Source organism: Amia ocellicauda, chromosome 18 (assembly GCF_036373705.1).
Source record: "Amia ocellicauda isolate fAmiCal2 chromosome 18, fAmiCal2.hap1, whole genome shotgun sequence".
Lineage (NCBI taxonomy): Eukaryota > Metazoa > Chordata > Actinopteri > Amiiformes > Amiidae > Amia > Amia ocellicauda.
This window is the reverse complement of record NC_089867.1, coordinates 16625284-16642199: the sequence shown is the minus strand read 5'-3', so window position 1 is coordinate 16642199 and position 16916 is coordinate 16625284. Positions and strand designations below refer to the sequence as shown.

The 16916-nt window shown below is 49.3% G+C and overlaps 1 protein-coding gene across 3 annotated transcripts; it reads right to left on the bottom strand.

Annotated features, from left to right (window-relative positions):
* Positions 1 to 2412: 2412 nt before the first annotated feature.
* Positions 2413 to 15722, bottom strand: plekhm2 (pleckstrin homology domain containing, family M (with RUN domain) member 2). 3 transcript variants are annotated; one of them, XM_066690622.1, is made up of 21 exons: positions 15134 to 15722; positions 14487 to 14807; positions 12817 to 12923; positions 12551 to 12660; positions 12021 to 12120; positions 11510 to 11597; positions 10916 to 11090; positions 10068 to 10127; positions 8279 to 8501; positions 7180 to 8061; positions 7006 to 7075; positions 6750 to 6840; positions 6482 to 6546; positions 6125 to 6213; positions 5895 to 6027; positions 5621 to 5811; positions 5297 to 5362; positions 4841 to 5000; positions 4511 to 4690; positions 4292 to 4408; positions 2413 to 4146 (listed from the first exon to the last, which is right to left on the bottom strand). In XM_066690622.1, the coding sequence occupies exons 2-21, from the start codon at positions 14544 to 14546 to the stop codon at positions 4009 to 4011; spliced, it is 3105 nt and encodes a 1034-aa protein (XP_066546719.1). In that variant the 5' UTR covers positions 14547 to 14807; positions 15134 to 15722; the 3' UTR covers positions 2413 to 4008. The 3 variants fall into 3 exon arrangements, with proteins under 3 accessions (XP_066546719.1, XP_066546718.1, XP_066546720.1); XM_066690621.1 differs by having other exon boundaries at positions 15203 to 15722; XM_066690623.1 differs by lacking the exon at positions 10068 to 10127 and having other exon boundaries at positions 15203 to 15722.
* Positions 15723 to 16916: the final 1194 nt, after the last annotated feature.

The following is a 16916-nucleotide window of genomic DNA, read 5'->3' as shown; positions in this document are numbered from 1 at the left end:
GAGATGTTTCACGTAAAAAAAATAACGAATGACTTTCCCCACTTTCTTACACTTTTTGCTCAATGTGGATGTCACAATAGTAATAATACAAAATAACAATACACTCCATCAATTAATTCACAAAAAAGCCTCATAAATACTTCCTGGACTAACGGGGCCCATTAAGCCTGTTTAAAGGTTTCATAAGTGTCTTGATTGGGTTGGTAAAACTAATATTCTTCTTGACTAATGAATACTCCAGTTGGTTATGTGTTCAATGGTAAATAACCTGTGACTTTTAACCAACTCCTCCCATATACATATCTAGTCCAGTTAGGAGCTGGAAACGCCTGCCAAAACCCATTTCAATAACTCCATGGCCTGCGTTTTTCTAAAGGAGTTGGGTAACCTGAGCCTGACACAATATACTGTGAGAATATGGCCTAGTTGTCTCCAGGTATTATCATCCTTAAGAAGATCAGACAGAACTCAAAAGCAGGTAAAGGTAAGGAAGGATTTTTAGGTCCTTCGTTAACTCCCCTTACTCTGGCACCTTACATACTGAACTCCCAACTCCGTGCTCAACTATCTGCAGATTTCACATGAGAAAGTCATAAAGCCAATCATTCCCTCTAGGTCTCAGCCTTCCCTGCCTTTCTGGATCACTGCAGGAAATGTCCTGGTTGTGCTCGGTGGTATTCACAGCCTGTAGCATATGTGGCAGGATAACTGACCCTGGAGCACTGCTATACAGCATTTTACTGGTAAATAAAAAACAAAAGAAAGTGAGACTTATCAATACAAAAAAAAAAAGGCAGGGCCTTATACTATATTGTCGCCCATTAAAAATAAACTGTACAATGTTCTCCCATTGCTCTGTTTCCTCTTCTTGTGTCTGCAGGTCACTCTTTCTTACACAGATGGATGTACATCACTCCACTGGCCAGCGGCAGAGGGACACAAACCCAGGCCAGGACAAAGCACTAGCCAAAATGTCCACTGAGGAGCTCCTTCTTGTGTGGTGTATGGAATCGATAATGGCTGTGGACACCTGACGGAGAAAGAGAGGGGGGTGATCACTGATCGCGATTCACAACACAGCAGCTTTCACTGGGAAGGTGTCCGAGGCCATTTCAACTCTCAGTAACCATAACGTTACAAACTAAAGCACCAGAAGGATTTCCAGGAAGAAAAGATACAGATCTGCAGCAATGTGTTGCTGTGTGAACCCCACATGTCTTGCAATTATATTGTCTTCAGTTAAAGCAAACACTCAGTGCATTTGTGACTTGCAAACTAAGGTTGAATAAGTGATGTGTCTAATTATAGTGAGTTACTCTGCAGCAGTCTAGTGCAATTTTTTTTCCCCAAATCACTCTGTATTTGAGAGTCTGAACTCATCCAAACAAGCTGCTTAACAATATAGGACACTTTGACAATGCACAATAGACCTAGGTATTGTGTTATTAGTACTAATTAAAAGCTGAAGTTGTGTGGCACCTTGTGAGCAAGATAAAAAGTCTGGAAGTTTTGTTCGCCGAATTTGGATGCTAAAGGTCAACTTTGTTTTAACTGAACCATTCAACTCAACCCCGAGAACTGCAAGTTAATCATTCAGGTTTATTAATGTATTTATTCATTTATTTACAATAACCCATCATATATATTTATTTATTTATATATATATATATATATATATTATACACACACACATAAAGCATTATAACAATATCAGTGATATATATCTATATATAGAGATGTATATTAATAAAAAAAGAAACTTTGAAACATGCAGATATTACGGATGTGTAACTTGAGGTTAACACTATTATACATTCACTACTGAAGATTCTGTACCAACCCCTCCAGGAGAGAACACAGAGCAGGTTTAGGTCCATGCATGGGATAGAGCTAGACCAATCCAGGGCAGCCCACAGTTTAGCCTCTGACCTGCTTGTACTGTGTTTATTCAGAGCCTTAAACCCGAACAATGTGCAACACCCATAATATATATATGATCGTTCTTTGATGATAATTGTATTATTTTAGTTTTGACCTGCTCAATACCCGCTGTCAGCTGCCCCCACCCACACACCATATACATGAGCCACTCTCACCTCACGGTTTCTTTCCTTTCTTACTTAAAGGAATTGTATGCCTACCCTGGCTAGTTTGCAGCCCCCCCTCTCTTTCTACCACCCCCAGTTTTATTGTATTACTTTCTATGTCCACTTCTTCCCTATCAATCCCATCTCTCCACTCTCTGCCCTGTTGCCCCAGCTGTAAACATCTGGACACCCCAGTTTACTGAACACCACTAGCCACAGCTGTCTGGCACTGGCACTCCTGCCCACACTCACTCACACACACACACTCTCAGACATACTCACACAACGTATGGAGGTGACAAAGAGTTAAACTATGGTAGTAGTATTATTTTTCTTTTTTCTTTATCATTTTTATTTATTTCATAGAAACCTAAACCTTCAGATCCTGACAGGTCTGCGTTGGGGGAATAAAAAGAGACGTGAATGCGAACAGTTCAAATATACTGTATTACGAGTCAGGAAACCGCAACATCTGGCATTTTAGACAAATGTAACCCTGCAACCCACTGAGCACAACTCTCCCGCTGCCAGGGCTGCTCTCCTCCTGCGCCTCAGAGCGGCCTTCACTGGGCTCTCACAGCTCGTACTATAACAGATGGTCAGTACCATTGATCTAGACCCCCCCACTCCCTGATTCCCACCCTGATGTAAGACTGCGGAGCCTCTTAGTGCAGCAGACACAGTGCCTGTCACCTGTAGTGTATATATGGTCATAGCATGACAGAAGGGGGAGGAGAGAGAGGGACAAGAAGCGACAGAGACAACAGGAGGGCGCAGGAGCCAGAAGGAAACGTAGCAAGCAGAGAGGACTCGGGGAGACAGTGTGACCAGTCCGTCTCCTCCTTCACAGGCACTTGTGATGTGTGCAATCAAAGAAAAAAACTGCACCGACATCAAACACACAAATTCAGACTCCTTGGGGGAAAAGTGCAAATAGAGCAGTATCTACAGAACAGTATATTTAAATAGTAACCCTAAGATCCAGCTTTCAAACACCTCATCTCTGTTTATGAGAATAATATCATTATTATACACTTCTGCCATTACTTTAAAGAATCATTTTTAGTGCTTAAAGGTCATATTGAAAAAGCTTTTACTATGACTAAGTTAGCACCTCACCGTGAGTTGTCTTTGCAAAGAAACTGTAACCATGCCCAGCAAATAATAATAATACAACCTACATTACTCTTTTGTTTTTGTGTGAACTGAAACTTACCACCAATTTGCCAACAAGGAAATAAAATTAAAAAAAACATATAAAATGACAAAAGTAAATCAGTAGATAGGTGAGGTGGCAGGGAGGGCTCAGAGCCTGGGCTGCCATGTGCTCATAACAATACGAACCCCAAGGCCAATGCAGCAGGTACAAACGATAAATGGTGTGCAGTCCGTCTGCTGACTGACGACAAACTCCCGTCTTCAGTCTACCACTCGTTTTAGTCTTTTCATATCGAATAAGTCTCCATGAGCAGTTAGACTCTTCGTCTCCCTCTGTCTCTCTCTCTCCTACAGTGGAATAATCTTCTGCAGATCTCCCCGCCACCCCAGTCTTAACAATACAGGCAGAAGGAACAAATTATTATTATAATCACAAAAATAAAAAACAAACTAGACAAAGGACAGTACAGAGCTATAGAGAGGTGTAGTCTCCCCACCCCCACTCCCCAGATTCATTGCTAATGTCAGTGGTGTTGCTGTTTTTGTTGGAGACGCTGTGATCGCCTCTGTTTTGAACCGTTAAAGTAGTCTTTGTGCGTTTTTCTTCCTTCTTTAAACTACAAAACTTCTGTCCTCCTCTCTTTTTTCTCCTCCTTCTGATATTCTGCTCCCTCTTTCCCTACTCTCTCTCCTCTCCTTCATTCCACCGCTCCATCTCAGGGGCTACTAGGGTTCCCTCTGTGTGCCGCTCCCTCGCGCTATCTCAGCACCAGGGCTCCCTCTGAGCACGGCCGCGGTGGAGACTGTCGCTGCGCTGCCAGACGCTCTTCAGAAGGGACAGCGCGTCGCCACACTTCTTCTGCACCGAGGTGTCCTGCAGAGGCAGCCGGGGCAGAGACACCTGAGAGACAGATAGAGAGATATCAGTAGGTTCATATGTTCATATCAAATGCCCCTTCCCCTTCTCTCCCTCTCACCTTCCCCCTCTCTTTCACACTCCCCCTCCCACTCTCCATCTATTTCATCCTCCACCTCTCTCTCATCACCTGGTAGATGTGTCTCCACGCCTCCTCCAGAGCCTGCAGCAGCCGGTCCCTTTCCCCACAGCAGCTGAAGTACAGCACCCAGGGTGGGAGGAACTGCCTGCGGTCCTCCACAAACTCCTGAGAGAGGGAGAGAGGAACAGCCATGGTGAGGGTTCAGAAACAAGCACCTGCAACCGCAGTCTCGCCATCATGCAGTATCCAGCCCCCCCCAACACTCACGATGATGCAGTACTCCCGCTGCCCCTCCAGCCGCACCCCCCTGATGTGGGCGAGCTCCGCACCCCCCAGTTCGCGGAAGAAGCTGGTTTGGCAGTCCTGGTGGCAGGTGAACAGCCATTTGTCCGTCAGCACCAGGCAGCACGCCAAGCACGGGGCCGGGGCCACACCTGGGGGCACCACCTGGCAGAGAGGGGGAGAGAGAGAGAGAGAGAGTGGGGGGGGAAATGTTGAATTAAAGATGCCACTAATCATAGGAAGAGGGATGTTTGTGCGTCTGTCTTACTGTGTGTGCGTGTCTCAGTGTGTGTATGTCTGTCTCTGAGCTCTCACCCCTTTGGACACAGACTGGCACAGGTACTGCATCCAGTCAGCCATGTCCTGCTCACTGTTGGCACTGAGCTCCAGCGGGGGGCGCTCTGACAGAATCACCTGGAAGGAGTGGGGCCGCTCTATGGTGTTCGCACGGCGACACCCCCCACACTGCTCCCCCCTGCACAGAGAGAGAGAGAGAGAGAGATGGGGAGGGGGCGTTACTCAAGCACTGCCAAGACCACATATTATACCAAATATCAAAAAGAGAGGCAGAGGGAGGGACAGAGAGAGGGGACGTGTGAGAGGGAGGGAGCGGGAGAGAGAGAGGGAGAAAGAGTGAGAGAGAGAGGGAGGGGGCGGGAAAAAGATTAATCACAAAAGACTGAAACCAAACACACACACTGACACACCACAGATCGAGGACACACACACACTCTGCAGTCTCATACACAGGCAGCACAGAGAAGCCCTTACCCCATGTTGATGGACAGCAGTGGGATGACGTCTGTCCTCTCAGGGTACTGGTACAGAATGCCATTGCTGCAGCAGAGAGGACACACACACACCCAGTCTTCATCACCACCATGCTACTGTAGCTGTTTTTGCTTCTATAATTCTATAATCCTTTTATTATTATTATTATTATTATTATTATTGAACGTAGTATTAGTAGCAGTGGAAGGAGTACATAGGCTGAGACTGATGTCTTTGTCTAAAGAGACTCCCTGAACAGAAAGGGGACAGTGGCTACCTGAGCCCTAGGTGAAGGGGGCTGTGAGGGAGATGCATAGCAGTTACCTGAGCACCAGGTAGCAGCTCTTCCACAGCTCCTTGCCCAGGTAGGAGGTGCCAACACGGTACATCAGGGGTCCCTCCTTGGTGACAGAGGTGTCGGGGGAGCCGTACAGCCCAGCCTGGGGGCCCAGCGACACGTCCATTGGGTCCTCCCAGTGCACCAGAGAGTACAGCTGGATACATACCTCTGACACCTGCAGCACACACACAGGTGAATATACACACACACACACACACACACACACACACACACACACACACACAGCTCCCTGCCCACCTCACAGTGCGACTCCTGTGCCACAAATTTGGTGAGCGCCAGTCTCTCCATGGTGGCGTCCGTAAGCACAGACGGGTACGGCGGCTCCCTGCACCCCTTTACCATCGCAGACTGCAGAGCGCACAAGAACCACCTGACAGAGGGAGAGAAAGACCAAACATTAAACAATACACGCATTGCAGCGAAGTACAGCACAGCACAGCACACACAGCACAGCACAGCACACTCACTCTGTCAGGGAGTGGTCTGCTGTGTCCAGGAGGAACTGTCTGCGCCTGTTAGTGCAAACCAGCATGACAGTCTGTTGGTCCATTCCCACCTGAGAGAAAGAGGGAGAGGGACAGAGGGACAGAGACAGGGAGAGAGAAAGGGAGACAGACATCATTTACAACAATCACAGCAGGGTAGATATAATCATGAAGACACAGACCTTTTAACCCACTGACACTCCCACACAATGCACTAGACATCCTGACGCTCTCACACACTACTCTACCCTGACACATGCTGGTATGGTCACACACTGCACTGCCCTGACGCTCCTCCCACACTCCCCACTCCAGTGGCCAGCCACGGCCTGCACTCACAGAGATGTAGTCCAGCTCGTTGTAGGACACTGCCTCCTCCACAGTGTAGGGCTTCTCTGCAGCACCTGCACAAACACACACTGCTCAGCTGCACAGCACCAGTTCCCAACACTGCAGCATCAAGACAGCAGCGAGTACTGTGGTGCAGGGGGTGTGTAGTCTAGCCTAGCCTACTTACAGTGCAGTACAGAGTAGTGTGGTGCAGTATAGTATTATATGGTGCGGTATAGTGTATTGTAATGCAGTGTACAGGCTGAGGGAAGCTCACCTTTCCTCAGCAGGTAGATGTAGCAGTCTGTCAGCAGCAGGTACAGTGGCTGCAGGTTCCCCTCCATGTGCCCTGTGCTCATCTTGACCATCTACAGACAGTAAACAGACACCCCCGTACGGCACTGTCAGAGACACCCCCACACTGCGCACTGTCATCCAGACACCACATGCTTCTATACACACAGACATCAACAACTGGACTGCACAGCTGCAGAGTCACCAGACTGGTGTGTGTGTTGGGGGGTACTCTGTACCTTGAAAAGCTGTTCCTCGTTCTCTCTGAACACATGGATCATCAGTAGCAGGAGATGGTTGTTGTCCACCCTGCAACACAACAGCACAACACTGTCAACACACACTTTGCAGTATTGTCCTGTACTGTAGTGTCTGTGCTGCAATGCCCAGCACAGCTCAGTCTCAGGGCTCACCTGAATTCTGACTGGTGGCTGGTCTCCGAGGGGCTGGTGGGGGGCAGCCTCTCCTCATCTTCTTCTTCCTCTTCCTCTGGAGACATGCCTGGGGGCAGGGCTGAGCCGTTCTGCACCGGCGTCTTCTGTCCTTCCTCCTCCTCCTCCTCTTCCTCCCCTTGTCCCCGGGTGTCTAGGGGTTGGGGGGTGGTTCCCGGTGCCGCCTCTCTCTCTCCCTCACCCTCATAGCCACTGCAAACATGCGCCGGCTGGCCAGGCCCTGCAGGGTCATAGTGGCCACCACCTGGGGTAACAGGGCCTGCACTCTCTGCGGTAAAGCGGTAGAAGTCTGAGGGCGGGGGGGCATGCAGGTAGTGGGAGTCCTGGGCCAGAGAGCAGGAGAGGGGTGAGGGGGCGGGGTCAGGCGGCTTTCCCCCGGCCTCATTCCGAAAGGGCTGCTGCTGGGGTGGGGGTGGCTGGGGGGGCTCAGAGGTTCTGGGCTGCCCCGATGCCGCCGACCCCCTCCCTCGCCCTCTCCCCGCCCCGGCCCCCCAGCCCTGGCAGTCCAGCTGATCGATGACATCCCGCAGTGGCTGCCCCACACTGTCCATCGAGGTGTCCGTCATCTTGGGGAGACGTAGCAGGCCCTCGCCGCACTCCCCCCCTTCCTCCTCCTCCTCCTCCTCCTGCTCCTCCTCCTCGTCATTCTCCACCCCCTGCCCCTCCAGCCTCCTCTCCCCGCCTCCCGCCATGCGCCTCTCGCTGTCCATGACGTCCATCTTCAAAGGGGGCCCCTCTGTGCCCTCCGCCACCTCCCTCTCCGGGGCGCTGGGTCGGTCGGAGCTGCTAACAGAGCCTCCCTTCCCTCGCTTCTTCTTCCCCACCTTCCGGCGCCGGGCCAGCCTGTGGGGAGAACAGCAGTACACTGGGTTGACCCTGGGGGGTTACCAACACTGATAGCAGCCTGACCCTGCTCGCTGTGCTGGGGGTAGGAGCCTCCACTGAGACGGGGGCAGATATATATAATATTTTATCGTGTGAAGCCTTTTACTCACACACCACGACGGGCGCTGTAGTAGGCAGGAAGTACCAGCTGGCTGCTATAACACAGGGTGAATACCTGATGACCTCGAGCTCTGTGCCGGTGCTCTCGGTGTCGTCGCCCTCCCCCTGGCTGCGGCGGGGGGGGCAGTGCACGGGCGTGGCGTCTGTGGAGGGGTTGGTGTCCGAGTCCTCATTAAATGGGTTCACCCGCAGCGTGGGGCTCCGCGGCGCCGCCCTGTTGGAGGGAGGATCGCAGGACACAGAGTGCGGGGCACTGATCGACTCGGTCAGGTCACCCTCTACGGGGAGGAGAGGAGAGGAGAAGAGAGGATATGAGGTCAGGCTCAGGCAGGCTAAGAGGAGACATAGCTGCATATTTTACTGGAAGCTAGACACTCACACACACAAACACTCACTCTTACACACTCGCATACTTTCACTAATACTTGTACTGTCACACACACACATCAATAACACACACTAACTCCCTCCCTGTATCACGACAGTCTCACGCTCTCGGGTCTTTCACACCCCCTTTAATAAACCCCAATCTGTGGCACCTCAGTCAGACCTCCAGCTTCTCTCCCAGCCACTCAGGACGATGTCAGTTTACAGAAAGTGGGTTAGTGAACAGGAGTAGAGGCCCATGCATTTGATGTAGCAGTTTTCTTGTTTTGTTATTTTTGTTATAATGAATTAAACTGAATTCCATTCCATTAGACACACATGAAGATACAACATTTTGATTGGCTGCAGAAAACTCCAGGAAGAAAGTCTGAGAGCCCTGTCCCACAGGTACAGCACAAGGGCAATCCCGAAACTGCCAGTGAGACACAGGAAAGAGAGCAGGCACAAAGGAGCAGCCCGGTCCGCCAACAAAACCCCGCCCAACCCCACACCCACACACACAGACAGATCAGAATCAAAACACACAAAATGCTGGAACATCCCTTGGGTGGAGGAATGTGAACACAATTATGAAAAAAAACTAAAAACTGTAAAGATTGGATGCATCAAGGAGAATAAACAAAATACAAACACAGAAAGCACAGACTGCAGGATAAAGGATGAGGGCCCCGTTTGGAAGGTACACATTGCCTACTGGGGAGTTGAGGAGTGGAGGAGCAGGGAACTGTCCTGATTGTTCAGCCAAGACCTGTGTTAGTCTCCCCTCAACCATTACTGAAGGCCCCAGACAGGACCATCAACATTCAGAAGTAAGGGTGGGGGGCAGATTATCAGCAGGAAAGTCTCTGGACAGGGGGCAATGACTGAAACTACATTTCACACTGGAGATTATATTTTCCCAAATGGATAACATACTTTTGGAATCATGGGTGGCAGCCCCCTGCATTCCCCCTCTACTCCAAGTGGCATCACTGGCCCCGGGTCTGTGGTCCTTCCACCAAAACACTGTTCCCCATTGCCCTGAAATCCCCAGAGACTTTGCAAGCCACCTCCTACATCAGGAGCACTGAGAGGGGGGACAGCTCCCTCTACAGCAAGCGAGCAGAACTGCACTGTGCACCCACAGCAGCGGGCAGACTGGCTGAACTGGTATGACTGGGCATGGCTGGGGGGGTGCAGCTCATTACTACATGCGGGACGCAGCATGCACACTGAGCACTGCTGGTGGGACGTGCATGCAGCATTGGGCTGGGGTGGGAGTCTGCAGGCAGGGAGGGGGTATGGACTGGTGCGTGTTATATGTAAGTGTGTGTGACTGAGTGCATGTGACTGTGTGTGCTCTTGTAGACGAATGAGGGAGCGTGTGTGTGTGTGTGTGTGTGTGTCAGTGTGTGTGCTGTAGAATCGGAAGGGAGCTGGGATGCATGTTTAGGATGTAAAAGAGCTTGTTGCCCCACCTTCCCAGTCTGCACTGGGCATGGACTGCAGGACAGGGAACACATCACCAAAATCATAATCTAGAGAAAGGAGGGATAAAACTCAACATTAGCATCCGGGGACAGAGAGCGAGGGGGACAGAGGGACGAAAATATGAAGAAAGAAAGAAAACAACAGAATAAGGCATGGAAGACGATGACAAGCTGCAGATAAACCAGTGAGGTTGTAAATGCAATGGATATGTGAACGATGGCAATAACTCATATTTCACAGCTGGGGTGGTGGGGGGCCTCATTTCTGCAGTTCCTTCTTGCAGTCCGACAACATGCAATTAATATCCCATATCACTCTCTCTCTCTCTCTCTCTCTCTCTCTCTCAAATAACCTCTTTCTCTAACTCTTCCCCTCTCTTTCCATCTCTATCTCACATACCTCTCTCTCTCACTCTTCCCCTCTTTCCATCTCAATCTCATATACCTCTCTCTCTCTCTCTCTCTCTCTCTCTCTCTCAACCTCCTCTCCCTCACACTCCTCACTTCTCCCCTCAGACTTCTCCTTACTCCCTCCATCCCTTCCTCTCTTTCTCTCTCACTTCCTCTTGGTCTTTTTGTGTTCTCCTCTGATGAATACAGAAACATGGCTGTGAAGGCCAGGGAGTGTCGCTTTGTTCATCTGCCCATTCAAAACGTCTCCTGCCTGTTAGCTCAACATACAGAAATAAATAAATACATACATACATATATACAACACACAAAATAATACAAAATACAAAAAATAATAAACTTAAACACCCCCAGCCCCTACCCCTTCACCCGTCCTCCTCCCTTACAACTCTACCACTCTGCAACCCCCCACCCCACCAGCTCACCCTCACTGGAGGGGGCGATGGCGCTGTCGTCCCACTCCAGGTTGGTGGAGGTGAGGGAGGTGAAGGAGTGCAGGGACAGGCTGTCAGAGCTGGGCAGCCGCTCCTCAAAGTCCAGCAAGTTCTGGGGCTTGTAGTAATCCGGCATGTATGGCGCCACATCCAGGTATGGGGCGTCCTGTACACAGAGAGGGGCGGGAGATTGGTGGTGGTGTTATAATTATAATTTCTTTCTTTGAAAAGACTCTCCCAGACCCAGGGCAATTCACAGCTGTCACAAATTGAATGCTTTTCACAAAATGTGTTACAACCAGTGTTTAAAACAAACACAAGGCACGACACTAGTGGTGGGCAACTAACACCAAGCAGAGGGCAGAGCAGGCTTCTGGAAAAGTGGCCATAGTGACATCATCACTGTGCGCCACGTGGTCAGAGGAGCCGTAGTCATCAATAGCAGAGAGAAAAAATTATGAGTGAAACACCTCCTTTGGAGCTTCTCAGACTCAGCGTGCTCAGGTGTAGTAAACTAACTGCTACATCTGCTTTCTTCTCTTGGCTTTTTTATTCCATTGAAGTTTTGGCATCTCTCTGACCTACCAGCTCTAGGTCAAAGCGGATGAACTCCAGGCCAGAGACCAGCGTGAGGAAGAGTGCAAGGTGGTCATCACTGCAGACCAGCGCGTTCCTGAGGAGCACAGAGCACAAAGGAGCCCACTCAGAGGGTGCACTGAGAAACGAGTGAGTGAATGAATGAATAAATGAGTGAATGAGTTGAAGATGACAGACAGTAGGAAGCTGAGCTGGAGAAGAGTGCAAAGAGATAGGTGGGGAGTAGAGAGGATGAGAGAAGGTGGAGAGAGGAGGAGAGAAGGAGCGAGGAGCTGCAGGGCCACATAAGAAAGCTCAACCATGTAAGTTACTCTATGTATACTACAACTAATAAAATAATAATCATAATACTGTGCAAAGTGCTATTCTGTTTCTATTTCTCCAATGTGGTTCCTGCTTTGCACTAGTAAGCCAGTGTGTTCAAATGAAACGGTGATTAACTCATTTTCACTTTCACTGCACCAACCGTTTAAAACCCAAAGCTTTATTTTTTACTCACTTGAAGTAGTACTTGTGCAGCAGGCCCTGGTTCTCCTGGAACAGCCGCAGGTAGCTCTCCAGAGAGCTCTCGCTCAGAGCCAGGTACAGCCAGGCCCGACCTGCGCCGCACAGCAACATCAACACTGTCACTCACAGGGCACCTTGCAATGCCACCCATCTAAGTGTGTCCGGCCAGACCCCTCCCCAGATTCGAACCGCCATCTCAGGTGCACCTCCCAGCACCCGTCTGACCCGCACAGCGACCACCCCGCTACCCTGCACTGCGCCAACAGACCAGGGCCCTGACACAAAAGGGGGGAGGGGGGTGAAACGCTCCACCCAGCTCAGCTCAGAGAGAGATGATGTCACTGTGACGAGCGCACACACTGTGAGCCCCGATACAGAAGCGCAGAGTGAACAATACAGACCCCAAATGCCTTTTAATGACTGCAAACAGGCGAGCCCAGTTCCTGCACTGATTAACTAATTAACTGGCAAGCAGGCGGGCGGGTGAGTGAGTGTGGCAGTGCGTGCGCCGAGGGGACTCACTGCGGCCCAGGTTGGTGGCGATGTGCTGCAGCTCCTCGATCTGTCTGACTGCCTCGCGCCGCGTAAAGTGCAGCACCAGCACCCAGTACCCCGAGGAGATGTCCTGCAGCCTGGCATGGGGACACAGGGACACATGGAGACGCACAGGGACACAGAGGAACAGAGAGAAAAATAAACTGCCTGAGCCCACACAATTCCTGTACAGCCTCCTTCTACTCACACATCAGCTGACCCCCTCCCTTATCCTCACACCCATACACACGTACCCATATAGCAGGGCGTGGTCCAGGTGCTCACAGAGGCGCTGCAGGACCCGGTCATGGTTGCGGATGGCGGGCGTCTCATCCTCGCAGGCGGCGAAGTAACTCTGGAGCTGACAGACAGAGACACAGCGGGGTCAAGGAGGACACCAGGCCCCATGCTGCATAAACACTGTCTCTGGACAGCAGAGATACAACATTTAGAGTCCCCTGTACTGCAGTCCCAGATGGTCACACTCACACCCACTCTCACTGTGTCTTTGATTGTCAGAGGTCAATCTTTCTGCTGCTTATGAATAAAAATGAGACTGGGTACAAGCTGGCCGTTTAAGATTGGGGGGGTCCAAGATGTGATGGGGTCCAAAACTGCAGTGGGCTTGGACTGCTGCAGCAGCTTCCCTGGGATCCTTAGACAATGACATACACAGACAGACAGGGCTACACACATACAGAGAAACGCTTACACAGAGACACAGACACACAACCACTTGATCTTCCAGCATTGCAGAGAACACTGCTTGTGTGTTACAGAGGTTGTGAAACTTTTTTGTTTTTGTCTTATTTTAGTGCTAGACACATTTAACCAGTCCCCCTCCCCCACCACACAGTCTCTCCAAGTCACATGATCTGGGATGAAGTTGCCCTGTGTGGGTGACCTAATCTTTATTCCGAGCGCCTGACACATCATGTGACCTGATGGCGGGCTCTGGAAACACCAAATACATAAAAGTGGAAGCAGATGTTGGGACAGAGGAGAGAGAGAAAGAAAGAGAGAGAGAGAGAGATGGAGAAAGGGAGAGGGGAGGGAGAGCAGGAGAGGGATGGGCACAATGAATCACACACTTTGAGACTGCCAGAAACAGGGAGAGAAACATAAAAGAGGGAGAGAGCGAGAAAGATGCCCCCTGTTCCGTGAGCCACACTGTGACAGTGACCCCGACAGAACAGGCCAGGCAGGGACTGTCTGAGCTGAGCCCAGTCGGGATGCCACTAAGTGTAATACCAAACCCCGCGTCTCTGCATGGCAGAGTCCTGAGCCCTCGTTTGCATATTACATAGCTAATCAAAAGTTAAAAAAAAGCTCCATCACAGTAATTATTTATAGCGCCTCAGCCCTTGCTATTGTTCAGGCTACTGCTGCAGCACCTGCCTCCTCCTGTCTATGTGACAGTATCAGAGAGTACGCCTTGAGCAACAACCAGGGTAAAGGTTGCAGAAATATAGGGCACAGCAATAATACCTGCGTTTGCGTTTGCAGTACAGGTACACACTGCACTGCCGGCGAGAATTGCTGTGTGCAGCGTTCATTTCTAAAGGCAAACTTACAGGGGTTGTTCACAGCGATGCCCTTGTGCGAATTTTCGAAATCGTGTCTCGTCTTTAACAGATCATGAAAATGCATTACTAAATGTATAAACTAAAAACCCTTCTGCCCGAACGATAGCTCGCTGCACTAGACAGACCAAATAGTCCCATTTATTTCATGCCAGGTCTCTAAGAAACTTCTAAGGCCCACAATATGTTTCTCACTCTTACAGTACTTTGTTAACCCCCGACGCTCGCACACGGAGTCCAGCTGCAGGCCGGCGAGCGATCCGCGGTCTTGACTAGTTACCGCCACCGGGCTCGGAGCGTTCGAAGGCCGGGTCCAACCCCCACACACATACCCGACTTACCTTTTTGACCGAGAGAGAGATGTTCTCCAGGATGCGGTCTTTGACTTTCAGTTGATCCATGTCTGGAGGTCTCCTGGCCCGCCTACGGTGAGATCGATGGGGCTGCCGCAGACTGTCCACTGTCCCGACGGCGAGGCAGACGCAGTCAGAGACGAGGGGGGAGAGGGAGGCAGTCCACGCCGCTTTTCCTTTCCGTTTATCCGGCTCTCTTCTCTATCTGTCTCTGGTGTTGACTCTTTGCGAGGTCACGCCGTCTTGGGACTCCTTCATCTGCGCCCCCGGTCTCCGGCCGAGCAGCACAGAAAGCATGCGATACAATACCTACAATAATAAAAACCCTAATACAGTATTTACAGAAGAAAGCCACACAAATAAACCCCCTGCTAGGATGTGTGGGAAAGACCGCTCAATACGAAACTGAATAAATTGCTGAAACAATCATTTAAAGCACGGATGCAATAACACTGACGTAAACGAACAGCTACTACGGCATCTCCAGTGTTTGAATAATATAGCTTATATATACGAGAAAGTTTGTATTATTAGCCGATTATAATTCAGATCTTTTATGTTTATTTTTAAATATGGCAGTTAAATCCCCAAGCTGCTATATTATTGTTATATATTTATTAACTATGACAGCTTACGCTTGTTGTTGTCGCTGCTGCTGCTCGGGTCAAGTGCTGTCAAAACGAGCCGTGGAATCTGTCACTCACCCGGGCGAATTCCAGAATGTGTGGTTCTATTTCTTGCGTTCTTTTCGGAGCTTTCCTGCCTGCTTTTTTAGGGGGGTTGCTATGTTACTGTTCTCGCCGCCCGTCTTCGGTTCTGCGGTAGTCCTTTAACAGGCTGCACACGATGGGGATGAAATAAAAACTCAGATGCACAGACTGCCCGGCCTCTAGGTCCATTTTCATATCTACCGCTGTGTTATAATAATACTGACGGTATTAATGTTGACCTAACATCGAAAGTCAAAGCTTTTTTTTTTTTTAGCTGGGCATTCAAGATGAGCATAACGCGTTTCAAAACCATTTATTTCCTGCGAGCTTGGAGCTGCTGTTGACCGAGCGCAGAAAATAAATGCCAGTGCTTTTAATGTCCCACGCATAGTCCCGTAACATAACCGAAGATGCATTTAAATAAAGATAATAGTTTAAAAATAATACTGCAGACTGGGTTGGTGTGTACCCAGTGTCTCTGAGAGCCGCTCACACACTTTGACAGACAGTACCCGTGACAGGAAATGACATCACCCAAACAAGGAACTGACTTCATGTGAAAGCAGCTTGTGCATTCCTAGGTGAAAATCTTGATTTTCTTGGACTTTATATACACTGTACATATAGCCTACATATATTTTAGCTACGTGGTTGCATGCACTGTACGACTGTGGATGTTCAGTTTTATAGTTGGACATACTCCCTGTTCACAACATAACCACTTAAGTCTACATCCCAAAGTGTTTCCCAAACTCTTCAAACTTGAAGCATGCAATTTCTTTGGCACACCATGGAAGTGGGTGAAAGTGTACCGTCAGTATAATAGCAGGTAGGTTAGTATCTGACAGGAGCACAAAATGCCATCCAAAAGTAAAAAGTGTCAAACACAAGCCAACATATAATGTGTGCGCAAATAGTATTATACATGACAACAAAATGTCAAATGCGATCAAGAAAATGTAATACTGGAGCAAAGAAATGCCAAACCTGAAAAAATATGTGTAAATATACACACAAGCAAAAATAGGCACCAGGCAGGCAAAATAATGTCATGCATGAGCACAAAATGTAATACATGACCACAAAGTGTCATGTGTGACCAAGAAATTACATATGGGACCACAGAGTGTCAGAGGGGGAAGTGGGACAACCTGCATGCACCCATAGAATTGCATATCTGTTGCACATTTTAGCACAGATCCTGCTGTACATCATTATTGACTAAAAATGTAGTCATTGTTTTCATACACACACCTAAAGGATTATTAGGAACACCATACTAATACTGTGTTTGACCCCCTTTCGCCTTCAGAACTGCCTTAATTCTACGTGGCACTGATTCAACAAGGTGCTGAAAGCATTCTTTAGAAATGTTGGCCCATATTGATAGGATAGCATCTTGCAGTTGATGGAGATTTGTGGGATGCACATCCAGGGCACGAAGCTCCCGTTCCACCACATCCCAAAGATGCTCTATTGGGTTGAGATCTGGTGACTGTGGGGGCCAGTTTAGTACAGTGAACTCATTGTCATGTTCAAGAAACCAATTTGAAATGATTCGACCTTTGTGACATGGTGCATTATCCTGCTGGAAGTAGCCATCAGAGGATGGGTACATGGTGGTCATAAAGGGATGGACATGGTCAGAAACAATGCTCAGGTAGGCCGTGGCATTTAAACGATGCCCAATTGGCACTAAGGGGCCTAA

What these genes read in the sequence shown, in the direction of transcription:
- plekhm2 (XM_066690622.1), bottom strand. Translation starts at nt 14,546, where the DNA reads ATGGATCAACTGAAAGTCAAAGACCGCATCCTGGAGAACATCTCTCTC. An exon ending in ACGAGGAACAGCTTTTCAAG is followed by an intron (nt 6,841 to 7,005) that starts GTACAGAGTACC and finishes TACTGTCTGTAG; the next exon opens with ATGGTCAAGATGAGCACAGG. An exon ending in GCCAGTCTGTGTCCAAAGGG is followed by an intron (nt 4,691 to 4,840) that starts GTGAGAGCTCAG and finishes CCTCTCTGCCAG; the next exon opens with GTGGTGCCCCCAGGTGTGGC.